The sequence below is a fragment of the Zonotrichia leucophrys genome, chromosome 1A, assembly GCF_028769735.1.
Source record: "Zonotrichia leucophrys gambelii isolate GWCS_2022_RI chromosome 1A, RI_Zleu_2.0, whole genome shotgun sequence".
Lineage (NCBI taxonomy): Eukaryota > Metazoa > Chordata > Aves > Passeriformes > Passerellidae > Zonotrichia > Zonotrichia leucophrys.
In genome coordinates, this window is record NC_088170.1 from 9,292,790 (window position 1) to 9,319,512 (window position 26,723).

The window sequence follows — 26,723 nt, forward strand, 5'->3', positions numbered from 1 at the left end:
CATCTCTCCCGCTCTCACCCTTCTCCTGCTCCTGCCTGCCTTACCCCTCATGCTGCCTTTCCCCCATCCTGGTTTGGCTCCAGCTGCTCAGAGGTGAGCTGGTCTCATGGAGGAGAGGGAGAGGGCTCTGGAGCGGGGAGAACCTGGGCACAGTCTTTTAGAAGAATCACCATTTCATGGAAGGGCTGCTTATAGCAGATACAAATCAGTTGTTTCTTGCTAGCAGTTGTGGTGGCCGGCATTTCAAGCACTCAGACCGTGGCGATGTTAGGAGCCAGTGAATTTTCTCTGCATATTTGGCAGGAGATACAAAGGCTATGAGAGCTGTGAACCACACAGGCATTATGTAGTCTGGACAACTGAAGTGCCCCTACCAGGTGCTCACTCTTATCTGGGAAAATTAATAACTCCAAATAAAAGTATTGTGCTTGTTACTTATTTCTCACCATTATTTAATGATTATGGTGCTATTATACATCAATAGATCTGCTTTCATTCTGGCAGGGTTTTAAGTTACCCAGCCACTCATTTGCTATTTCTGCACAGATGAAATTCTACAGTCAACAGTATCTCATCTTTCATCTCCTTCTTTCTCTCCCCAATGCAATAGTGTTCAATCTTTAGCTCTGTCTGTATTTTAGCTCTTTGTAAACCGGTTGTTATTGGACTTCATTGCCTAACATGTTCTTCTAGTTAATCCCTCTTTTAGTCACCTTTTAAAGACATTGTAGAAATGTATCTAGACTTACCTGGATTTTCAGTCTTTGGAGAAGCTTCATCATATGAACACTTGGCTCTTGCAGATGTTTGAAACTCAAATCTATCACTTTGAAACCCGTCAAGCCAAAAAGCCCAAGAACTCTGTGGATGATCTTGACATTTTTGTTGAATGTGAAGTTCACAGTGCTGATGTTGGTATCCTTGTCACCTCCTTAAAGAGAGTAGCAAAGGAAGTGAAAACCAGCCGAGAAGACAAAGGTAAGACATGTATGCATCTCTTAGTGCAGTTATTTTAGAGTAACTTTTTTTAGTTTTAGCTTCAGCTTCATAATAGTAATTCAATTTGTCTGGAAAGCCAGTGAGTGTGCATTCATTATTTGTCTCTGCATGGCTGCTTTCCATTGCCATTGGTGCAGAAAGGGAGGCACTTCATCACAAGCAGTGGAGCCGAGGTGAGAAATGCTCCAGCAAAGAGGGAGATGGGAAGGACAGAACAGCAGAACAAAAAGCTGAGGAGAAACTAGAAACTCCTCAATGACGGGAAGATTTTGTGCTGAAAGCTGTGCAGAGAACTGATTGCTTCAAGACAAACACAGAGGCAGAGGGGTATTTTTCCTGTTTGCAGGCAGGAATGGGTGAATACAGCTCTTAGAGACCTTTGGTACAATCCTGAGGATGGCAGATGAGGAGGATGAGGATGCAGCTCACATGCCAAGTTCTCTGAGTACAGAATTGCCATGGGGTTTCCCTCTCTTGCCAATGCCAGACAGATATTCCAGAGCACTCTTAACTTCCACAGTGCTGTTTGGGCACCTTTGGTGTTTTTTGAAATTCTCTGTCAGGCTAACATGAGAGGCAGCCCTCGTCAAGCTGCTCTCAGGATCTGTGGGCACATGAAAAGGGCATCACTGTTATCAGGGAAACTGCAAAGCCAAGGAGGGTTTTGGAGCTGGAGAAGAATTTCTTTAGGATTTCCTTGGGATTTGAGAGGTTTCAGACGTGCCAGGACTTAGAACTACAATAAAAACTGTTAAAAGAGGAAGTGTTTATGTTTGTTTCTGTAGGCAAGATGTGTATGGGGGCACACTGGGGCAGCTGTGGTCAGGTACAGGTTTTGAGGGGATATGGAAATAAATGGCAGGAAAGGTGCCTTGCATGCAGAACCACTGGTACAGCCAGAGAGAAAGGCTCAGAAAAATGTTCTGGGGCACATCGGGCATCTGTCAGACTGGAATTTCTTCCTATTTATCACAGAATTGGTTGTAATGCATGAAAATTACATAATTTCCCCAACATCCCTGGATATTTTTAGATTTTTACTTCTCTAAACTGGATGTTCTTAGATCTAATATAATACAGCAAAAGTTAAATTTACCATTCAATAGAGAGATTTTGATGTCATGTCCAGTATGAGATTAAGGTTTCCCCAAATGGACCTTTCTGAGCTGTAACACAGGAAGTCTGATTACAGCATCAATCTGATTGGAAAGCAATATCAGCTTTGTGTTTTTCCAGCAATTCTTTTTTTAAATTAATTTCTCATAAATGCTGGCATCTAAAATAAAATTATCACATTTTATTTTCATTTTAGTCACTGGAAAACCTTCCCACTTCATGAGAAGGAAGCTGCTTGGAAATGCAGCTAAAGAATAATGTTGCTGGAAAAAATAATGAGCCAGAAGGAAAAAACTTTAAAATTCTTCTTCACCTCTTTGGTTTCTAGAAATTTTATAAATATCATGTTTTCTTTTTAAAATATTGTCGAACTTTTGAAGGTATGAAAATGTAGGACTGCTTTTTAGACAAGAAATATTCTTAAATCCAGAATGCAGAAATAAATTTGGTGTCCTGTGTCAAACAAAAACCCCACCTGATCTAAAAAATATTTTTGCCTTTAAAAATTGTTTCTACTAATTAAAACTGAGAGATTATCACAGCAAGCTAATTTCAGATAATTTTTCATCCAATCTGCCAGTTTGGTCAGGAAGCAAGTCAACTACTGAAATGTATGACAATTATGGTAACGTATAGATATGAAAATTCTCAGATATTGATGAAAAGAAACTTTGTAATCTTGAGCACAGTTTTTATTTTCGCTCTAAAATTTCTTTGATTTTCTCTCATTTAACTCTTTCTGCTCTCTCTCCAGTGCCCTGGTTCCCCAGAAAAATCCAAGATCTGGACAAGTGTCACCACCTGATCACTAAATATGACCCCAGCTTGGACCATGGTCACCCTGTAAGTTTAACATTACTGTAATTTCATTTTTAAAAAAGAAATTCTCTGTAGGGAGATTATTCAGGGAAACAGGAGTAAAGAAATACTCATGAAAGAAGAGGAAAAAAAACCACAGGGGCAGACAAAAGCTCATCTTCAGTGGCATTAGGGACTGCATGTGTCCCTGCAGGAATGGACCACAAAAGGGTTTTACTGTAGCATCTTTATGTGTGCCCTCTTAGCCATGCCCTAAGCACGAACTCCAGGAGAGGGAAAGAAAAATGCACTGTAGAGTCCTGCTCTAGTGATGATAGTGAGGCAAAGTACTGGGAACAAACAAACAAACCAACAAACAAACAATCTAACGCTTATTGGTCATCAAAGTTTCCCAGCTTTAGTGCAGGTCAGATGTGAGTTAGGCACAGACACAAAAGGGACCCCAAAAGGCCATTTGTCACAAGTCAGGTCACAGAAGCATTTTATTCTGTCAAGCATCACATAGAAGCAATCCATGGAAAGGACAGAAAGAAGAGATATTTTTCACTGAGAAATGTAGTGAAGATGTAGATGTGTGTCAACAGAATCTACAAGGAAGATTTTGTCATTCCCTTCTCTACATGTCTGAATTCTATTTAGTCCCTTTCATTAACGTACACCAGGTTTTGTTGTGAGGCATGTACAGTCTTGTGTAATATGAAATGGACCTTTCCAAGTCTCTAAGTCTATCTTCTATTTTTGAGAATCACTTATTCACTATAATGCTCTAGGAGAGCTTCATGTCCTCCTTAACCGGGACATCTTTCATTTTCCTTATTTCTTTCTGTCAGTGTTTGTAGTCCAAGTGTTTGTAATTTTCCTGAGCTAGCTCTTAGGCTGTTTCTCATTAGACAAATGAACACACATAGGGAGTTCTTTGAACTGGACCAAGTTCCCCTCATCCTTTGCCAAATAGAAGGTGTGAGCACTGGAGAGGTTGAGACAAAGCAGCAGTGGTGCTGAGTCAATGAAGTATTGAGAGGGGATAAATCTAAATTGCAGAATGTAGTGCAGTTTAGAAATACCTAACAAGTTAAAAACAAGTTACCTCAGGCACTGAGCATCACTTGTCTGTGGCAAGACAGAGCACAGTGTGGGCTGATTTACCAGGCTCAGAAATGGAGAGGCTGGAGGAAAGCACAAAAGAAGCTGATGCACAGGGAGCTCAGATTTTGCAAACACATTTCCTACCAAATGGACAGCTTGGGTTGTTTCTCTCCACACCTACAGTTTGTTCTTTGCTGGCCCAAACAATCCAACTGGCATCACTGTGACACCAATTTCTGGGCTACCCTGTCACTGGCTGCCCAGAGGGTGGATACAGGGACAAAGCTGGGATGTCACAGCATCTGTGTGAGTCTGCCCCAACAGCTTGTCCTGTGTTTTGCATGGACTTGTTACAGCCACTGACAAGCACCTGAATGAACACATTACCTACAACACATGACAAAATAAACATGCTCTAAGGATCCAGCCCTTCCCTCAGAATCATGCATGCAGCACTCATTAACTGCAGGGCTGCTGGTATTATTGCTACACTAAAAATTATGTGAATAAACCCAAGGGACAAATTTGGCTTGCAGTACACAAAGTGGTTCCAGTAAATGCTGAATATTTTAGAATAATAAATATTTGTACAGTGATGCTGATCAACGCTGTTTTAGGATTTATATTAGCACACAGTCCCAGATTTAAGTTTTAATTCCTAGTACGAAAGACGTAAAATTAAAAGGAATGTGATTCCATGTTTGCATGCACATTCAATATCTGGCAAAGACTGCTTGAAGTTTTAATTCTAGTAAACACAGAAGGAGCAGAAAGAAAACTGGTATTCAGTAGGTAAACCTCCCCTTTAATCAGATATCACTGAGTCTGTCCTTACCACAACATAATAAAAAAATGGGCAGGAGAACTGGGTGGGGATCCTGCACTTCCCACAGACCCAGTGGTGGTTCTGATGGTTTCTACTTATGCCCACAGATCTCTCATGATGTAAAACTTTTTTTCCTGATTCTTTTCTAACCCAGGGATACTCTGACCTGGAGTACAGCAAGCGGAGAGCATTCTTTGCTGACCTGGCCTTTAATTACAGAGAGTAAGTACAAAGGGAAAGTGCAATGGCTCACACTGTCAGACTCCATGTCCAAGACATGTCAGATATGTCATATTTTGTCCATGGATCAGTGGGGCCACTGATTGATGTTGTTTGAGACAACAAAATTCAGCCACCAAAGCTTTCTCTCCCTATGGAATAGATTTTCGTGATGACGCAGTAAATACATTTTAAGACAAAAATCTTAAGATTGCATTCACATATCCCAATCCAGTGCTGGATTTTGTTTTAGCAGAAGTGATTGCAATATTATTTATTTCAATTTTCAAGTTCCTTTTAGGACTTGGTCCTGAGCTGAGGCTGATGTTTTTCAAGGAAATTTCAGGAACGATATTTACAAACATATTTTTGATGGTGGAAAGTGATTTACTATTTTTTGTTATTTGCTTTTTTAAATGTCTCTGTCTATGCACACTAATAACACGAAAAGCTCTCAGTTCTCATGCAAGTGATGGAAAATGTTTCTACCTTTATGTCAGCAGAACTACACTGCTTTCTGATGGAGTTAATCAAAGGTATAGGTACAACCAGTCGTGGATTTTCAGCCTCATGGTGTCCAAGAATTGGTGGAGGCAAAAAAAAAAGCTTGGAAACGGAACTTGAAATCTTAAAACATGTCATATTTCTTCTCTTCATTACAGAGGAGACCCTTTACCCCACATTGAGTACACAGCACAGGAAACAGCAACTTGGTGAGTTTGGTACTTATGATCCAACTGCTGGGCCATTCCACAGCAGTCCCAGGAAAGACTGGCAATGTGACACAGCTAAAACCTTTTTAAAATGTTCTTCATCCACCCCACATTTGACTCTTTGGTTAAATGTTATCTTTTGGTCATTTGTTTTGCAGAAAGCCATTCTCAGGGCTGGCCTTAGCTATTCACTTTCTAGAGCAAAATGCATTTTCCTGACTGTCTCCTTGCCTGCAGATCCCATCGGGATATCAGAAGCCAGAAAACATCAGGGGCCTATAGAATAACTTCTTCTGACAGATCTCTAATTCACCATAGCTATGGTGCTGGCAGAAATATCACATTTTCAAACTCATTATGAGGAGAAAATGCCCATTCACAGGACAGAAATTCACTCAGAGGACATGGCTAATTCAATATTCACAGGACAGAGGAGCCTTGCTTGCTCTCCTTCAAGTATTCCTTGCTTTTAACATGAATATGTATCATTTTGCAAACTGAAAGTAGAGGAACTTTTGAAATACCTTTCTAATTACTCATTATTTACACTGTAAAAAAGCCTTAGATAACATACAAATAATAGAATTTAAAATTTAAAAATCTAAAAATTATAGAAAGTTACTATTACAAGGGTGCAATATTTCTTCACTGGGGCTTTGTGCTCCTGAAAGTCTGCCACTCAAAAAATAACCCCCCCCCCAAAAAAAACCACCAAAAAAAAAAAAAACCACCCCAAAACATAACCAATGAATGAACCAAAATATTCAATTAAAAACATTTTTTCAACTTTATGTGAAATATGTGGAAAATTTGAAAGGGAGCAGAACTCTTCTTACAAATCCCTCTGTTTCCACTTTTTTTGCCATTAACTTTAAGGTTTATCAGTAAGCAGCAGTAATTCCACATTTATGTGATACTACAAACCCTTAATTTGTCCAAAAGTCTCAAGTAAGAGCAGAGTCCTGAGATTGTGCAAGGTGCCACATAGGAGAGAGTCTTTGTTCAGAAATTTAAATGGAAAGAAGGACTAAAGGTGGGGGAAAGGAAGAATGAAGACCACATTTTCTACTGTGCAACAGAAAGCCCTAGAACTTGAGTAATTTGCCCTAAAATCACATGCAAAGTTTATTCCAATGCCAGGACTTAAATCCATAGAACTAGATGTCTCATGCCAGAACCTCTCTGGCATCCCACCTCTTTCAATACTTTAAGTAAAATCTACTTTGCCACAGAAAGCCACAAGCACATAAAAACCTTGCATCCAGCTCATCCAGGAGGACATGCTTTTATTAAGCTCAAGTAGGTTTTTATAGCATCTTTCAATAGTCAAAGATTGATGGTCAGTGTCATGCTCATGATTACTACCACCAGCCAACAATCTTGGCATGGGATGGCGTGTGGGAATGTCGTATTTAAGAAAATTTAATTTTGTGTTCCTTCCTGTTTTTCTCTTTTATTGCCAACCTTCGTCATTCCAGCTCTTCTCCATCTCGAATTAGACCCATTGTGGCAACAGAATAGACTTTTAAAGGAGTGTCTGCCCATTTCCTTAAACAGCAATCCAGGTTGCGTTGTTATGTGAAGCTGCTCCCAAAATTAGCCTTCCCAATGGTTATCACAGCCCCCGAGGCTTTGCCCTGAGGTCAGCTGCATTACAGCACAGCTTAATCGGGCTGTGCCATTGCAGGGGAAATTTGTAGCACAAACTAAACTAAATTCCTTTGGTGTCACTCTGAGGAGCTGCTGGATGCCTTCCGTTTGCAGCCACGTGGTTATAAAAATGAAAACCAAGGCAGTGAAGAAATACGACTGTCAGAACACAGAGGGCACAGATGATCTGGGCTTTTGTTTTCAAAGCAACTTCTTGGAAGGCCCTGAAACTAAGCAGTCAGAGATGCCATATGGGTAAAAGATGTGTAAGAAAAATGGAGAATTCAGGAGAAAATGATGGGGAAGCACCTGTCACATTTCATAATGAAGCTGATTAGTACCACTTTTCTTTTTTTTTAAACAAGGAAGCTTATGTAAAATTAGGTTATTATCTTTAAAGTCTTTCAAGTATCTGGCTCCATCTTTTGTTAGGATGCTCCTTTCTAGAGTGTTTTGTAAAGTTTTCTTCCAGCAGTTCTTTCATACCTGCTCCTCTCTTGGCTTTGGAGAGTTTGCTCGGATTATTGTCTTAGAGGAGCACTAAGCTTTGGATAATCCATCCCTGGGACTGCCTGCATTTCTGTGGTAGCCAATGTTTGGGCACACAGCAGAATGACACTTGGATAAAAGAGACCAGATGTGCACAAGTGTAAACAAGGCTGCTCTCTCTGGGCTCCAGCCTGGGCATGAACCCTGCGCTGGTTCAAATCCCACACAGCCCCACGAAGCCAGGAGCATCCCATGAGGAAACAAGCCAGGGCAACACTTGAACTCCAGTCCTCCTCGTTTTTTCCTAATTCCTCCATGGAAATGGCCCAGTCTCCTGTGGCTTTTGCAATAGTGACAGCAGCCACTGTTTCCCTCTGTTCTTTCAACTTTTTTTTTCCTCCTAAGGTTTTCCTCCCCCGCTTCATTCTGGTTCATTATTGCTCCCACACTGTGTAAGACATTTGTACAAATAAAGAGCCATTACCAGGGACTGGCTATCACCTCCATAGCAACAACAGCATCACAAAAAGGAGAATAATCATAATAATAATAATGGTTAAAAAAAATTACAAAACCAATGAAAGGTCATTTCCTGCACCCAGCATTTCCAAGAATGATCTCAATTTTCATAAAACAATGTTTATAAAGTTGTTGAGACCCTAGGGCCATGTCTGAACAAAAATAACCATTTCTATAAGGTTCTTTGCCATCCTATTACTACTTGCTTATTTTGCAACAGCTAAATATATTCCAAACCACTACTCTAAATCCAAGTACCATCAAGTTTGTGAGAAGCTTAAAGCCTGTGCCCAGGTTACATATATTATTTTCAGCTGGTCTCTTTTTATATAGTGGGATAAATGCTTCAAGAAAGCTGGCATATATTTCAAATACATATCCTGTGCCAGGCATTTGGAACTGCAAAAATATAAACCTCTTCACCTGTGCAGATATTACACTTCAGTATCAGAAAAGGTGCTTTTCCCAGAGACTTTTAAGAGGCAAATCTAAGCTACGCTTCGGAGTGGAAAAGGAGGGACCAGCATGTCAAGTTGTACCCAAACACAGAAAGGAGGGGAATACCTGATTTATTCCTTTTCTAAACTGAGAGACAGGGTATCCCAGATTCAGGTCTCTTCCTGGGATTTCCCTGGTGCCTCCAACACACTCAGTAAGATGCCTAATCAAGAAACACTTCTGCATCATGATTACAGTTCTGTAATATTAAAGGACACCTTCTGAAGGAAAAGTGAAACAAAAAGAGCTTATAGTTTGCTACATCCAGCCAGGACCAGCTTTCAAACAACCAGCTGTCCCAAGCTCACATTTTTAGACCATGACCCCCATGCCAGGGCTTTACCTCTCTCTGTGGATGGCGCAGGTTAAGAACTGCTCTGTTGAGGTGTCTCACTCTGTCCAGTTTTGATTTTCAGGAGAGAAGTCTACAGGAAGCTGAGGAGCCTTTACCCCACCCATGCCTGCACCCAGTACCTGGATGCTTTCCAGCAGCTGGAGAAGCGCTGTGGCTACAGAGAGGACAACATCCCTCAGCTTCAGGACGTCTCCAGATTTTTAAAAGGTCAGTCATCACAAACCATGGTTTATTCTAGGGTTCCCTGCATGTATTTGTGCACCACAAACCATTTCCTAGGAGACAAGCTGGTGAGCAGAGCTGATGAGCTCCAGCACAGGGCACTCATTCCAGGCACATGGAATGAAACCCAGCTGGAGGTTTGTGTGTGTTCTGTGAGAGGCAGCAGCTGGGGTGGCACTACCCAGCTAATCCCTGTACCACCAACTGTGGTCACAGCAGACACTGCTCAGCACTGTGGGAATCCACAGCATCAGAGGGTTTTGGGAAAGCTGCAGAAGGCAGGCCTCAGAGACAGCAGAGCTGTGATTAGAGCTATGCAGTAGCCATGAGATAGGTCAGCAGAAAAATTATTTAAAAAGTAGAAAAACAAGGACAAATAGAAAAATGGTCTGTGTATTAGCACTTGTCTAGAATAACCCCCTAAGCTAAAGAAAAGTTTATCTAGCAAGATATTAGGAAGTTTGAAGCTTAATAATGGAGCTCTGTGCATTGTGTTTTAAGGCTTACAAGCAGGTATTGTATCTGAAATAAGAAAGCATTTTTTTAACCAAAGGTACCTGTGCTTATAGTGGCTGGATGGAACTACTGTCAATATGCTTTTGCTTTGTGTGATTGGTCAAAAAATTTATAAAGTGAGTTGTAACATCAAGTTCTTGGTGTGCTGCTTGGGATGTGAGCTGATGGCATCTTCCCATCGTCATAACCATGTAATGAGACCAATGCTGGAAAATAAAACAGCTCAAGGCACGTTCTCAGCAGTCCCATCCCATTTGTGATTTGTACAGATACCACCATCTGGCAATAAGCACGACTTCCACACTGCCTTTTTGTGATTTTGGCTCTGTTTGATGCTCCTATAGCCATGCTGATAGCAAGACCCAAGCACAGGTACTTACCTCTCAAGTACGCTTTGTTCCTGATCCACCAGGCAGGATGGGGATGTGTGCTGGAGGAGATGATTTCCAGGAGATCCTGCTGGTCAATCAGCAGCTGCCTTGGAACAACTCTGCTTCCTTCTGCCTCTGTAGCACAACTTGTCGCACCAAACCCTTTGGTGGCTGACAGGAGGGCACAAAGGCAGTGGTGCTGGCCCAAAAAGGCATGAAGAGGCCACCTTAGAAAAAGGACACACAGGTTTGCCAGGCTGACCAGCAAGGAGCAGGAGAGCAAAGGGGCCTGCATTATGAGGCCACAGCCTGCATGGATTCCCAAGGGCAGGTGCTTTGTGTAAACCACCTGATTATCAAGAATTACTAAAGATCTTAAAAGCCTCCTCCTCAGTGAAAAGGTGTGACAGAGAGAGGACAGCTTATCACCGTGATGAAATATGCAATAAAAATATGGCTTAACTTTAAATAAATTGTACTTAAATACAACACTCAGAAAATCAAGTGGTCTGCTCCATATAAGAGTAGGGGGTACCCGTTAGCTTAAATAAGCTTTCTGTGTCTGAAGAGTTTTCTAAGACTTTGGCATTTCTCATGAAGATTCAGCTGTTTGATGACAAGGTTTTTATTGCATGTTTACTGTGAGGGAAGGGAGGATTGCCATGTTGCCATGTGAAAAGCATCTTCCATAAACACCCTCGCATCCAGCTGTAGGAAATTTTCTGTGTGGGCATTATGTATTTTCCCATGCATTCTCATTCCTATTCAAGTACACATCTTACTTCCCTCTTATAATAACTGGGCTGATAAATATTTTTTCTCTTGAAGTAGTTGATCTCATTTAAGTTACACAATAGCTGACAGCAGGGAGCTCCAGGAACTGTGATTCTGACTTGATTTTCACAAATATCCATATCCTTCAAGTGTATCAGGTGATTTCAAAGTGGGAGAATTTAAGATAGTGTGAGACTATGCTGCCATAATCCTATTTGCATTGCTCATGTTAGTTGACAGGATTTGAATGCCTGGAGTCTGCTCACTCCCTTTAGAGGCTCTGGTTCTAAATATTCTCAGTGTTATAAACAAAACAAAACAAACTAAACAGTAACTCTGAAAAGCCAGCCAATAATGTTTGGAAAGATGTCTTCAGTGAGTTTTAACTCATTTACCATAAACATAAGGTGTTTACTGTAAGCTAATTCTATTAACTACTTGGGAATGGGTATCAAGCATTCCAGAGAGATTTTATTCCATTTTGAAATGGACAGCTAAGGAAAATGTGGAATTATTCATACTTCTTGAGACCACTGGTCCTACCCTCATTAAACTGTAGATTAAAACTGGATTACTTTAGCCTACAGGTTATGCATGAATTAAACAAATTTTTTTCAGAAGAGCTGTGTTAACAGCTAGACACAATTAAGAGTGAGGAAAATGCTTTAGTCCCATTACATGAGGCTTTGAATGGGTATCTTGGCTCTCTTTCTTCTGACAAGGTTATTTCACTATGCAGAATACTTTTTAGAATATCATGAATATTGACATTATTGCAAGGCCCAAACTCAGTCTGAGTCAGAAGCATCTGCAAGGTTTAAAATCTGACCAAAATTTTAAGCATGTTGTTAAGGGCATTGACCAAACTCCTCATAAATGCTGTCAGGTTTGGGGCATTGATCAGTTCTCTAGGGAGCTTATTCCAGTGTTTGACCACACTCTCAGAAAATAAATGCTTCTGAATGTCCATTCTGAACCTCCCCTTGTACAGCTTTGAAAATAATAAACCATGGGGGGCAGAGAGAGACAGAGAGAGGAGGATAACCCAGAAAGAAAGTGATCGTGTTAAAACCAGCCCACACAGACAGATAAACTCCCATCTTCTCTTTAACTTAGCAGTATTTGTGAACACAAGAAAGCAATTACTTTTGATTTGGTATGACATCTGTCTGTTATTACCTACTAGTGAGGCTGGCAACTGTACTTCATAAATATTTCACAATTACTTAAAGGGAATTAAGTAGTTAACAGTGTGATCGCTTGCACAGGGCAAGCGTTTCTCCAAAGGGTTAACTGGATGAACCTAGGCACATCTTTCTTTCTAGGAAAGATGTTTGGATTTAGGCAGTCATTGTGCTCCACAGCTGGAAGAAATTACAGCCAGTGAACTCAAGCAAGCTCACACTACAATGCACAGGCTGCCTGTATACACCAGTTTTTGGGCCAAGAATTAAGAATTAAGCCTTGCAGATCACTTTAGGTCAACTGCTCGAGACCTTCTCTGCAATGCACTTTGATTTCCCAGATCCTTGGGCAGCAGGTCCAACCAGCCACAGCCCCAGTTCTCTGCTGATTGCTGGTTTTGTTGTGCAGTCATGAACCAGGAGTTCAGGTTTTGCAGATATTACCTTCAGCAGATAAATTTTTCCTGGGGCTTTTCAAGGCAACTGGCCAAGTCTGTTCCATCAGCAGACTGTCTGATTCACTGGCCTCTGTGTAAAAGGACATCCCAGGGAACACAAGCTGCGATTTTCATTTTCCCTCCTTCTCCTCCAACATGGATGCTAAAGCTATATAAATTTCCCTAGACTCTTTCATAGTCTTTCCAAAATTGAGTTACTAAAGTATTGGTTTTCATATAATATATTTTTCAGCTAATGTAATTTTCACTCAGAATTCAGCCCAAAGATTCTGAAATTTTCACATTCCTCTGGATTGGACCAGCAAATAGACAAAGGCAGATATGTAATCTCCACAGGTTTATTTTTTTTTAATTGTTTATTTTTGAGGCAGAGTTCTGTACTAATTACCTGTGAATTGACTGGAGCAAAAGAAGACATCTGTGGCAAATGCCCACCACCTAGTCTGTCACAATGTCAGGAAGAAGCACTTCTTGCTGTCCTCTCATTCCTCTATTTCTTCATACATTTTGTCATTTCTTTGAATTTTTTTCTTTTTTTCTTTCTCTGGGTGTTTTGTTTTGTTTTGTAATGGGAGAAGTACTAATAGCCTGACAGAGTAAGACAAGAAATTCTGGAAGAAACATGAAAAAACAAACCAAAACAAATCTCGTAAATGGCTTGGTTTCTGGGTGGGATTTTTTTGTTTGTTTTAAAAAGGAAAAAAAAAAAAGGTTATAGGCTTCATGACACAATAGAATATGGAAGAAGAATTGAGAATAAAGCCATTTCTGATTTTTTTTAAATGCAGTTTTATGCTTTAAAGAAGATGAGATGTCATTTACGGGAGCTGAGAATGAAACACAGATTTTGAATATAGGACTTCAAAAAGATTATCATTGGCTCACTTTGAAAGCGGTGATTTTCAATTTTCTTAGCTTTGCAGACCACCAGCATGTTTCCCATGGACATGCAGAGTGTGTGTTCTATTGGCCACCAGACTGGTTATTTTTTTGGTTATCTCTCACAGTCCTTTCACAGTAATGCAGGGTGCTCTGGGGTAACACTGGATGTAGGAGCTGAAATCACAGTGCAAAAGTGTTGCATCCTTCTGTGTCCTGGTCTGTGGACATGTGCAAAGCAAAACACCTTTGGTCACATCACTGGGAGGCTGTGCAGTGTGTTATAGACAAACATAATGGTAAAAAAAAAGCCAAGAAAGAAAAAAAGGAAAAACACCAGTGTTGGAATTTCAGGCTTTTTCTTGTTCCAAGGCAAATAATACTCAGGAAATGTTTTTGAAGTCTCACTCTGAAGTTTATTATCCTTATCTATTACTCACATGAGGTGTGAATTCTCCCTAACTAGTTGAGAAAGTGCCCTAAAATGGTGTATGTTAAAGGCCATTCATGTCCTAATTACCCAATAAACAGTTGACATCTATATTATTTATGCTTCTAACCTGATTATGTTCACCCAAACCTCACAATGTGGACATCTTTCATCCAAATAGAGAAAATCACCCAGATTCGTGAAAAAGAAGGAAGAAGAAGGTGAAGAACAACTTGCCTCTGTCCTAAAACCTCCACATTGCTTCATATTTATTTCTGTATTCTAAAACCCTAAAATTCAAGTTTTCCACCCTGTGATATTACACACTTCTAGCCAACTACACATGCATAATCCCAATGCTATCAATCAATTTTGGAAATCTTCTCCACAGCCTCAGGTCAAATGCAGTGTTCTCTTGCAAGTCTGTGCCTTTCAGCACAGAAAGTTTAAAATTCTCAGCATCCAGGGTTCCAACACACCAGGTACAGGTTCTGTTCTCTGGTTGATTGTAAAGACCATGTGAGACCTCCTATGCACCTCTGTGGTGTGGAACATAGAGAATTGTGTATGTGCAAAAATGTGCACTGGGGTGGGCAGTACTCCCACACCTCATGGCTCTGCTGTGTGACTTCTCACAGGATGGATGGACAGGTGATCCCATGTTGCAGGAACTGCTCTTATACCCGTTCATGCAACAGGGGAACATCAATCATGATAAGCCAAGGTGTACCCGCTGTGCTTGGTGGAGGGAACTATTCCAACAGAGCAGGAAGGATCCCTGAAACTGCCTAGCTAAAGCAAACCTGCTGTGTGGTTAACCCTAGAAACAGCTGAATTTGGTGTCCCTTCCCTTTGCAGAGAGAACAGGTTTCCAGCTGAGGCCAGCTGCAGGACAGCTGTCTGCCCGTGACTTCCTCGCCAGCCTGGCGTTCCGTGTCTTCCAGTGCACGCAGTACACGAGGCATTTCTCCTCTCCCATGCATTCCCCAGAACCGTAAGTTTGATGGCCTGACATAATTCCATCCTTCTGAGTGTGTTGGGGATCATTCTCTTGGGACTGGCTCTGGAGTTCCATCCAGTAGTCTGCAGAATAAAACAATTTGAGAAACTGGTAGCTGGAGAGTTGGAAGGGGAAGTCATGCATGAGAGGGTGTGGTGCTCTGTCTCTTTTGCAAAGCTGTCTGGGGAGGGAAAAGACTAAAGAATATCTGGTTTAATCTTTTCATCCTGCCTTCAGTTACCATCTGCTGGGGTTTGATTTCCTGCTGTGAAGCTCTCCCAGTAAGTGCTGGCCAGACAGCAGCAATTACATTTCATGAGAAATTACAAGTTCACACAGACGCTTTTGTTGTACGCTGGGACAAAACAGGGACCTTCCAAAGATGTTGTGACACAGAAGGTTAGTGCCCATGCCATCCCAAGGAGACAATAGACAGGGGGCAGGAGGGAATGCTCTGATCCTTGCAGAGCCAGGCCAGGTGTGGAGGCAGCACTGTGGAGCAGCCCCCACACCAGCTCCCTTTGGGGTCTGCTGGCTAAAGTCCCTCACAGGGAGTTCATGAGGGGCAGGAAAGGAGGCTTTTAACAAACAACAAGGTCACTTATTTTCCAGAGACTGCTGCCACGAGTTGTTGGGTCATGTTCCCATGCTGGCTGACAAGGAGTTTGCCCAGTTCTCACAGGTAAGAACATTTCCTGCTGACCCTTTGACCAGCTGCTCTGGATAGCAGGCCAGAATGCCTTAAATACACACAGCTCACCACGCAAAGCAGTGCTAAGAGTGGATTGTGCCTGAGCCATGACCTCCAGGCATGGTGGGCTGGCAGCCACCTGGGAGATGCTTCCTCCAAGGGAGTGGCAGCACTGCTCCCTACAGACCCAGTGTGAAAGGAAGGGCAGGCAGAGCTTGTGGGGCTTCTCTGTGGGAGGGCTGTGTCCGTCTGGGTGTCTCTGTGGGGCTGGAGGCTGAGCCCTGCTCCCCTGGCTTCCTCTGCTCCACCACATGAACCTACACAGCTGAGCCTCTGAGCTGGGTCTGTCTCTGGATGTGCGTTCTTCTCTTGCAAGCAACTTTAATTGTGTCCATCACCATGCCATTCATCAGAGCTGTTTTTCCCTTTACAACTCACCAGATTCTCACAGCATTGCTCACACTGGTGAGGAGGCTCCAAAAAGCAAACAGAGCTTCTTTGTACAATAAGGGGCTATTTAGTACGAACAATCAGTGTCAGACCCAACTGAACTCAATAACCTCTCATAATTAAAGACTTCAGAACTATGAGTGTTCCTCAAAACCATAGCAGAGGAGGAGAAGACATCTCATTGTTCAGGTTTATCAATCAGTGGCCAGTGGGGAAACTGGGGATAAGATCAGAGGGGCAACATGATGTAGGTCCCAGCATGACCTAGGTCCCTGAAGAAATATCTTTAAAACAAAATCAGTTCACTTCATATGATGTGGTTTCCAGTTTTATCAACTTAAATACATGCCAGTTACAATTTTGATCCTAAATATTGGTTATTAACAGAATCAAAAGTGTAGTACCTTAAGCAGCCTAGTCATCTATAATTTATTCTGGAAGAAACCTATTCAGTTCAGTTCAATACTGGAACTTCAGACACATTAAAAATAAAATACTACAGCAATTTCAAAGCTTTCAATTTTCTTCTTTTCCTATCCGTAGCACAGACTATACAACATCAGATCACATTCAGTGAATTTTCACATTTCACTTTTTTGTCCCCACAAAGTATTTTCACCGTTGAAATTCACCCCATGAAAATTCTTTTTTGCCCCATTCAATATGAGACAATGAATGGTGAGAATACCCTTATTTTGTTTGTTTGTTGCATGATATGGCTCCTGGGATAGCAAAAAAAGAGACATCTAGAGTTTCCTATTGTGAGAATAACATTTAGCAGGGAGCACAGATGAAAGTAAACAGAATCATCCCTGCACAGATCTGGCCTGCTCATAAGGGCTGTCAGAAAGAGTGAGGGACAGAAAGGTAATGGCAAAAACAAAATCCACCCTTGCTGTCCTTCCTTCTCATGCCTCCCTGTAAATTTTTGCCTGGTGTAGATAGCCCAGCATTAAGACAAGAGATGGTTAATTTTACACAGAGAACACTGAGGATTAATCACTCATCTAATGTGGCTCCCAGTGGTATGTAGCTGGGGGCCAGGGAGAGGTAGGCATCCTGGAAGCCATGGAAGGTCATTTTGGGTGACAAAAACAATGAATAGTTCATGCTATTCATGCTAGAAATGATGGGGCCCTCCCCCTTCCCCTCTTTCTCTCCCTTGGGCTGAATAATCACACTGGTGTAACAGTCTGCTTGCTTGCTTGCTTGCTTTAGGATATTGGACTGGCTTCTCTTGGATCATCTGAAGAGGAGATTGAGAAACTGGCCACAGTAAGTACAGATGGCAGTTTAATATCAGAGGCAAACCCCAAACGATTCCCTGCATATCCCTTGCTGTGCAGGGAAGGCTTTTTGTGCCTCAGATTGACTGCAGAAATGGGAGCATCAGCAGGATTGTCCCCTCTCCTTCACAGGTTAGGAAGGTGCTGGAGCAGGGACTGGAATTCCTCTGGGGGATCCCAGAATGGTGTGATTCCACCTGAGGAAATGCTTACATTTCTTGATTTTATAAGAATATATTTCTTAAGCTAAGGTTTTATAAGTTCAGATACAGGATGGTCCCAACTCACATTCCAGACACAGGATGGTCTCAACTCACATTCCAGACTCACCTGAAACATTACATACTCAGTGTGATACCTGTATTTTCTCCTACAGGAGGTGCAGAGAACCATCACAATTTGGTTCACCTCACATTCATTAACCCCACCAAATAGGTGAGCACTTAAAAGCAATTTGGGAGCAGGTACTGCCATTCAGTTCTGAGTCACTTCAACCATCAAAACCATTTGTACAGGCCCTTACTGCCATCTTAGCTTGTTCTGAAAGTTGCTGGGAGGCCAGGTGATTTTTTTCTGATAATGGCACCCATTTACCAGTCCTGGTGATTTTTTCAGAGGAGGAGAGGAGCCTTACCCTCACTGAGCTGTGTGAGACTCATTTAGTACAGGTAGGGAATGAGAGGAGAATGTCACTCCTGAAGTTCCTCACCTACTCAGGAAGGAGGTGGTGGCTCACCTAAAATCCATCTGCACATACCCATCCTTGGGTTAGGAATAAGTAAAAACACCATTATTTCTGAAGATTGCTACAAGTGCTGAATACTTTGTGACTTCATCCAGGTCCTGGACTGGTTATGTGAGGAGACAGTGACCGTCCACATTTCCTCTTCCACTGCCTGGGCCTAGAGAGGCTAAAGAGGGATTAAGATCCATGTTTTTGCTAGGGTTAAAAAATGCCAACCCATGCTTTTGCTAGGGTTAAAAAATGCCAGAGAACTTGCATCATTCCCCAGGAGTTGGTGAGACTGGGTTAAGGCCTGTGGTTTATAAAGCATTCCTCTGCAAGCACCTCCTCCTGATCCTGAACTGAACAGGCCTAGACAAGGATAAGGTTAAGATCAGAAGAACAAAGGGTCTCATGGCTGAAAGTTTCCTAGCATTATCTAGGGTTTGGGGAGGTAGAACAAGGGCACCTTTTAAAAGGCTCCCTGCAGTTCAGGGTCTGTGAGAATACAATTTTGTAAGTGCCATTCAAGTATTCTGAACAGTAAACATATTCTGGATTAACATCCCAATAGACAAATGTTTAACATTTCTGTACCTAATCTAGGCTTACTGCTTGAGCTCCTTTTCTAAAAAGTGAAGATAGAGGAGAACCTGTAGTGTATTCATTATCGTGACATGAAATCTAACATGAATTCTAAGATTAGCTCTCGAAGTCCCGGTCATTCCCTGTTCTTCATAAAGAGAATTTTGGTAACTAGCTTAGAAATTTCTTTAAAGAATCTCAGAATTATTGCTATGGTCTAAAACATTTGTAAGACAAATTTTGAAATGCCATTATTTCATTCAGCCCCGTGACTTCTCTAAACAGGTGGATCCATGCACCAGAGATGAGAAACTGCCAGAGTGCCACTAATACATTTTTTAAATTCTCTTAAAACAGTGATAGCTTGAAAGAACTTCACTATCCAAAATCCAAACACAGGATATCTTAAGAAACACTAAAAAGACTTCCATCTCCTCCCATGTCTCATTTTGCAGTCAAAAAAGCCTTCTGCAAAATGAAGAGATACTAAAAAGCCTTTTCATTGTGAGATAATAAGAGTCAAGATTATTAACAGAATACAAACACATAATTATTTGCTGAAACTCAGGATCTTGCAGATGGAAAGATCCTGGCATGTTTTTTCTTCAGTGATACACTTGAAGGCTAAAACTAACCCATCAAAATGAAAAGGTGTGTAAGAGAGGGTGAGAGAAAGAGGCACAATGTTTGAAAAAGGCAAAATAGACAGAATAGTATAGAACTTCACATATTTTTACAAATTGTCTGTGGTTCTTTAAGCAGTCTCCTGAAAATGCCATACGTATGAAGGCAAGGTCTCTCCCTGTGTATGAGGCAGCAAAGGGCTCTGTGTCTCTAAAGGAACCTTGAAGAGTCATGAGACAAAGCCATACTCTTGGAATGCCTCATTTTCCATGTTTTCCCTTTGCACAATGCCTATCTAGCTTCCCAGGGCTGTGTCCAGGACTTCGTCCTCCACTTTCATTTACCTTAGATTTTATAATAAGGGAAGCACTAAAAGTTTGGCAGAGCCAAGAGTTCCTTTCATCCCAGTGTTGTCCAGCAGGTAAGGGAAGTGTGGTCCTAAGGATGCTTTTATCACAAGAAAATTCCTGAGAATTTTATCTTTGTTTTCTGCTGGAGCATGACTAAGATATAATTGGCCCAATATGGAAAAAGGCATCCTTCAATTCTTCTGAATGAGATCACACAGACAAAGGAGGAGGGACACTCTCCTTACAAGTACCTTTGCAAAGGTGTTGAACCCTCTGTCAGGATCTTCCTGTCCTTCTGGGGACTGTGGTGGAAATCTGACAGCTTCCACTGACTGCACTGAGGCTCTGGGCTAAGGGGTTGCAGGGTAATTAGTAACATCTTCCAAAGAAATAAAAGAATATAATTTTATTTACCCATGTATTATCATTCAAAATTTATTTTTTTTTTCTAAGTGAGACAACAAGTTCTGAAAAATTACATGTTAGTTTAGTGTGTGTTATATGCTGAGGGAAAAAAAATATTTTCTTAAAATATGCAACTATAACATTTGAAGACACAATGGTATTAAGAAATGAATATTAAAAAAAAATTAAAGGAAAGATGAGAAGCTTAAAAATTCATGCCTTTTCAGATTCTTTTTCACAAATTGTTCTTATTCCCAGCTTTACTGGTTCACTGTGGAATTTGGCCTCTGCAAGGAAAATGGATTGATCAAAGCTTATGGTGCAGGACTGCTTTCATCTTATGGGGAGCTGATGGTATGTGTCAATTGTTGGAAATATTGAAAGATTTCTATAATCCACTTTCCTGAACTCTGGTAAAAGCAAACTATGTTTTTCTACAAAAATCAGTATTATTTAAAATTCAGATTTTTATTTTGCAAATAATTCTCCCTTCACAGAAGCTACAGGGGAAAAGCTTCTGTGGTATTGTACCTGTCTTTAATCTAATAAGATGAAATGCAATGAAAGCAACCATCCCATAAAATATTAGATTTGTTTCTACCTGCTTCTGCCAGTAGTGATGCAGCTGACTTTGACACAAAACTCAGGTTCCTTTCTGAATTACTCGCTAGAGGGCAATATTATGCCTATTTTGAGCTTGGCTATTTTTTCCCTGCCATTGACATTCACACACATATGAACCAGAAAGGCACGGATTGACTGGACCAAATGAAGTGCAAAGAAACAGGAAATAGCATGGACACTGATAAAAAGAAATTGCTTTGGCATTTTTCATTCCTAAACACATTTCAAAACTTATGTAAGCTCTAGTTTTACACAGATCAAAATCTGCGAGCACAGGTTTCATACTGCCTTGCTTAGGTATGTTTGCTGTAGAAAGAGGATTTGTACACTTTTACAGAAAGTGGGTTTCCCCTCCTTTGACCAAACAGCTGATAGGAGAAATATTAATTTCTCATTAATTTTGAAGAGCACTGATGCAGGTGATCACTTTTTAATTGCAGAAGCCCTAAACTGGTATCAGCAGGGCTCAAATGCTTCAAGCTGTGCAGACATTGGATATTTTCTAAATTGGTAAGAGCCAAAGGAAAATAAATACCACTCTTTTCAAGCATTTTTATAAACCAGAAACCTTTTTTCTCTTTCATGGGAGATATATTTTATGTTTAACACATAAACTCAGCAGCCTAACAGCCAGATGCATGATACATTCACATGGAATTGTGGCTGGATTAGCATAGCTTGGACTCCCTGAACTGGAGATGGTTGGGTTGTCATGACAATAAACATTTTACAAAACTCTCTCAGTTGTGTACAGGTCAGCCCACTTCCCAGTCAAGTGGCAGGAGGGAAAAAACAACATTTTGATGTATCTCAAGGCATTTCAAGTAGGAATCCCCACAGAAAGGCAGCTGAAATTAACACACGGAAAAGGGAACCTTCTCTGACATCAACCTTCACTTTTACCACTTGATGAGTTCAGCATTGTTTTTCCTCACAACACTTGCAATTTGGAGATGTTTGTGAGGTAACTCTGTGGAGAGCTTTCTCTCCTGATAAGCTGAAAGATCTGCATGCTCATTAGCTCTCTAGAAGAATAAACATGACTTCCTTTCTACATAAAATCCTGATCCTGGCCTGATTGCTCACCAACTTCACACTATGTGCTGCTGAAGCTACTGTTTATCTGGGAATCCTTCAGTACTCCTTATATTCACTGACAACCAACAGGAAACATAAACTTGTTTTCGTTTACCCAGTAAAACCAGAAATGTCCAATCAAAGCACAATTCAAGGCCAAATTTATTCTACTCTGCCTGGCTTAAAACTTTATGGCTCTAAATCAAGTTCATTTACATGTTAAACAGGATACTAAAGGGCAGAGGTAATCATATTGCTGATATTTATGTAGCTTTCATAGCAATATGCATGACAAAATCCATGTGATGTGGTCACTTTATTTTTCTGATTAAGGTTTACTCAAATGAAGGTAAAAATCTCATCAGAAATGCTCACTTTTTGTGTCTGGAGTCAAGCTCAGCAGACTTGTACTCTCTCTTCTCTATTTCCACCCTTTTCCTCCTCAGGCACAACAAGATCTTCTGCTTTTGGTTAAAACCATAGGCACGGACTGCTTGTGCACAAAACTGTGCTTTCTATATAGAACAAAAAAGTACAATCTCAAACTCCCTACCTCTGAGCCTGAGAGGGAAGCCCTAACAGTTCCTGAGATGAAAAATGGCAGGTTTTTGTCACTGCTTTTATCACTGATAATTGTTGGGTAAAGCTACTGGATAAACTTTTGATAAAGCTGGGTCTACCTCTGTGTTCATCCATCATATCAGTGAAAATACATGCAGGAGTGATAGCTTCTATATTCAAAAGGTAATGAATATGATTTTCCCTGTTCATTAATGAAAAAACATGCATCATATTAGTGAGAATACATGCAGGAGTGATAGCATCTATATTCAAAGGTAATGAATAGGATTATCCCCCTTTCAGCATGTTCTTCTTGTATGTAACACCTAAATCAGAAGATGGTCAAGCACCCTGCAGAATCCCTTTGTGAGCTCTGCAAGTTCCTCACTGTGCTTCTGCTGGGACAATGGCTTAGTGGCTCTGTGCAAGTCACCTTGAGTTCCTGAAATTTGTTGTACACAAGTTAATTATATCTATAAATTTAAGTGCTGAAGTTTCCTTCTTTAGCTGATTTAATATCATTGATTTTTATTTAGAACAAAGCCAAAATACAGAAATATTTCCATTTATTCATTCTAGTCTGCCTGTGCATGTGATTCTAACTTCAGTGTAGGCACTGGCAGTGTGGGTGAAGTGGTGAGGTCCAATGCCTGAGCACCTGTTAGCAAATTGCAAACCTGTACCAGCTGCTTCTTTTACAGCTGAAGAGACAAAATGTGTAGTTCAGTGCCTGTTTAGAAATAAAGCAGTGTCTAGACACATCTGTCAGAGAAGATGAAGATTGGAAGATAGTGAGGCTCATGACAGAATTGAGTTTATTGCTCTAGATAAATTTTGTTTCTGCTTGGCAGAAAGCCATTATCCAACCTAATAATTATCTGCCAGCCTTCTCAGTGGGACCAGACATAGACTCCTGCATGGAGGTCCCAGACTTGATTCCCTATCTTTTAGCTGATCAACATATTTGGCACAGGCAGTGAAGTTTTGGTGCTTTGCTGGCAATGAACAGAGCAAATCCTGCAGGAATCTCAGTGTAGGTTGTGTGTTGGAGGAGGCACCCTGCAGCAGGGAGGGCTTTCCTTGGGCCTGAAGACTTTTAGGCCAGGAGCAGCAGAATAATTCAGCCACCAAGGAGGGAATAAGGGCATGAGTTACTAAAACAAGAAGATAACAACTAACCAGTGGCAGAGGGCAAGCAGCAGTCATCCAGCTTATGTTATATGAGAACTTAGCATCAGCAAGAAGCCTGGGAACATCCCTGAGCTGCAGCCTGGCCTGACTGGCTGTGGGTGTGTGACTGTAACCAAGGGAACCACATCCTGGCTGTGAAATCTCTAAAACATTTCCCTTTTCTCCACAGCACCCACTCCTACCAGTTTGAAGCCAGTTTCAGGTAGATGAAGCTATACAGAACTCAGGGCATAATTTGGGGGTAAGACAGAGGATGAGAGGAAGAGCTAGGTACTCTCTGCATATGTCTTGCACTTGAATCCCTGTTATCTAACCAAGCATTTAGTAACAGCAGCTAGGTATCAGAAGGATAACCATCCCCAAGTCTGAACTGAGCAGTTGTAATGTGTCTGACTGCTGGCCAAACTTGCCTCCTCTGAACTGTAAGAATTCCTCCCCAAAAGCTCTCAGTATTGCACTGTTTATTTCACTATACTCTGTCAGCTGTTCTACATTATCCCAAATGCTTCTTCTGTTAACACTCAGCTGGACTCTGTCCTACATACTGTAAAATCTTATGGCTCATACCACAATTCTGGCAACACTCAGTGCTACATATGCTTTTCTTGCAGCACACCCAGTACTTAACTTGTAGAGGCCTTTAAGGCCATCCGGTTTCAAGCTGAACTTCCACTGAAATCAATGGGATTTCAGTTCTGCTTCAACACTGACACTATAGTGGGACCCCTGTCAGGTTTTGAGTTACTGAAATCTTTTCCCATTCGTTCCCCAGAGCTTCTAAGATTCTAAGAGCAGCCTCATGTTTGTGTATACCAACCATCTTAGATTGTATGAGTGCTATCCAAGGTTTACTCTTCAATTACGCACTGCAAATGAAGAGCAAGAAAAACACCATCTTTTATATATTCTTGGGAGTTTTGGGGTTTTGGTTTTTTGGGTTTGTTTGTATTTTTTTTTAAAGCCTGGTATTTATTTCTGCACCAGTTCATTGAAATGTCTAAATATGTGCTTAGGAGCACTGAATTTTTCCAACTAGAAGATTGAATTGAGCAACATCACCCACTGTTACCAGTTATTTACAAGTAGCACCCTGAGAGTTGACATTTGGATTATAAAAGGGTGAAGGGAGTCTCCTGAAGGCTGGGGAAGAAGAGAGAAAGGGAAAGAGACAGATCTCAGAGAAGGGTGGGTACTTAAAGAATATCCCTAGGTGAAAGGGGCCCACTGTCCAGTCTGAAGGTGAGAAAAAGGGTCTCAACATTGATGGGATGAGTTCCTTGCCTTCCCAGGACTCTGTGCAAGTAAAACTGGTGGCTGGTTGAAAAGGAATTTCCAGTATATGTAAACAAACTATGTAGATGTATCTTTGACTGCAGTGTGGATAGAAGTGCCTTCTATAAATCTCATGTTTGCCTAGGGGGTCAATGTAAGAGAGCTGGGGAAAAACATATAAAAGAATCTCTATGGGTTCAAAAATACAAATGTACACATACAGTATAGTATTTATTTATATATTGGATTTCAGGGAAGATTTTAGGTTGCTATACAGGCCTGGGAGCCTTGCATAAAATACCAGAAACATTCTGCTTTCCGATCTTCATTGCAGCAGGAAGCATGAAATTTGTGACAAGGGCTAGGGGACTCTGAAGTAATGCTAGACAGGACTGTGAAATTTCTGTGATACTATCTGAAAAAAGCAGGATGATATTTTTTTCTTCTGGATATTTATATTTTGGAGGGTGGCATAGACTTTCCCCTCCCTGTCTGAGGACATGGCTGTGCTATCCAGTTGTACATCACTGTAATACAAGCTATATATATATATATATATATATATATATATATTCTTTTATCTTAAAAAAATCTTTATTATTTGGTTTATTAATTATTAATTATGAAAATTAGCTCTGACATATGAAAGAACAGGACTTTCTATTACCCCTAACTATTCCCCAAAGAGAATTTTACTGCCCAGCAGGGACTAATTCTTTCTCTGTTCATTCACCTGCTCTAACTGGTGCTGTTCCTGCTCCAAAGTATGCTTTGTCAAACGAGCCAGAGTACAAGACTTTTGATCCAGAAGTGACTGCAGTTCACCCCTATCAGGATCAAGCCTTCCAGCCTGTCTATTTCATTGCAGAAAACCTGGAAGATGCCAAGGTCAAGCTTCAGTAAGTAAAGTGTTTGTGGGTTTTTTCATTGAGGGGCACACACTGGATTGATTCTTAATCTCAAATACTTCTATTTACAAACTATTGCAACAACCATGCCAGGCTATCTCACTGCACCTGCATAGTGGCTTTTGTACCACAAAGTAAAGCTTATCTCACAAAAGGTTCACAGAAACTCAGAATTTATTTTTGCTATGCCCTGTCCCCTGCTTCATCTTAACAATGCTTCATTTTAGCACCTTCTGAAGTAAATTCTTTAACTGAGCTGCGAGAGTGCAATCCCACCCTATGTGCTAGTCCATACAAACAGGAGGTCGTGAAAAACTGATTTACCCAAGGTCACATAGAAATTTCATAGCAGTCTCTGGAATTAACAAGGATCAGCAGGAGGCTTGAAAACAAGATTGCCTTTCTGCTCTGATTGTATCTGCACAAGAATCCAGAATCAGCATTCATGGGCAACCTAATTTCTACAAAGTAGCTGTCTGCAACCTAAATAACATTATTTCAAATTAGCTTGAGGTGTTTCTAAACACATTTCCTTAACTGTGCGATGTTGTGCAGTAAAGATGTTTGTTTCTTTTTCCTTTAAAATAAAAAATAAGCAGGGTTTAAATTCTGGCCTTCATCTCCAACATTTAGAACAACATGACCAATTCTGGCTGGAGGCAGGATGTTGGTTGTGGAGCTACTGGGGAGCATGCAGGAGCTGAAATGAGGAATTTATTAGAGGAAGGGAGCCTGAGCCAGACTTCTTCCCTACTCTCTTCTCCTCTTCCCCAGAAGCAGTGTCTGCTGGGGCTATAGCCATGGCTAATTAGGCTCATCATCTTAAATCTAAATGTTCACATTTAATTTTTA

At 41.0% G+C, this 26,723-nt stretch overlaps 1 protein-coding gene and 1 long non-coding RNA gene across 2 annotated transcripts in view; one reads left to right on the forward strand and one right to left on the reverse strand.

Moving 5' to 3' along the window:
• LOC135460383 (tyrosine 3-monooxygenase-like) overlaps positions 1–26,723 on the forward strand; it is a 28,358-nt gene that overhangs the window by 219 nt on the left and 1,416 nt on the right. The window contains exons 2-11 of the mRNA XM_064737189.1: positions 804–978; positions 2,870–2,958; positions 5,001–5,068; positions 5,728–5,778; positions 9,351–9,496; positions 14,982–15,117; positions 15,736–15,805; positions 17,483–17,539; positions 20,497–20,592; positions 25,729–25,862. Coding sequence (XP_064593259.1) covers positions 804–978; positions 2,870–2,958; positions 5,001–5,068; positions 5,728–5,778; positions 9,351–9,496; positions 14,982–15,117; positions 15,736–15,805; positions 17,483–17,539; positions 20,497–20,592; positions 25,729–25,862 — 1,022 coding nt within the window. The remainder of the gene's footprint in view (positions 1–803; positions 979–2,869; positions 2,959–5,000; positions 5,069–5,727; positions 5,779–9,350; positions 9,497–14,981; positions 15,118–15,735; positions 15,806–17,482; positions 17,540–20,496; positions 20,593–25,728; positions 25,863–26,723) is intronic.
• On the reverse strand, positions 35–10,693 carry LOC135460385 (uncharacterized). The gene is made up of 3 exons (XR_010443221.1): positions 10,408–10,693; positions 750–931; positions 35–288 (listed from the first exon to the last, which is right to left on the reverse strand). It is a non-coding gene; the product is annotated as an uncharacterized LOC135460385 (long non-coding RNA).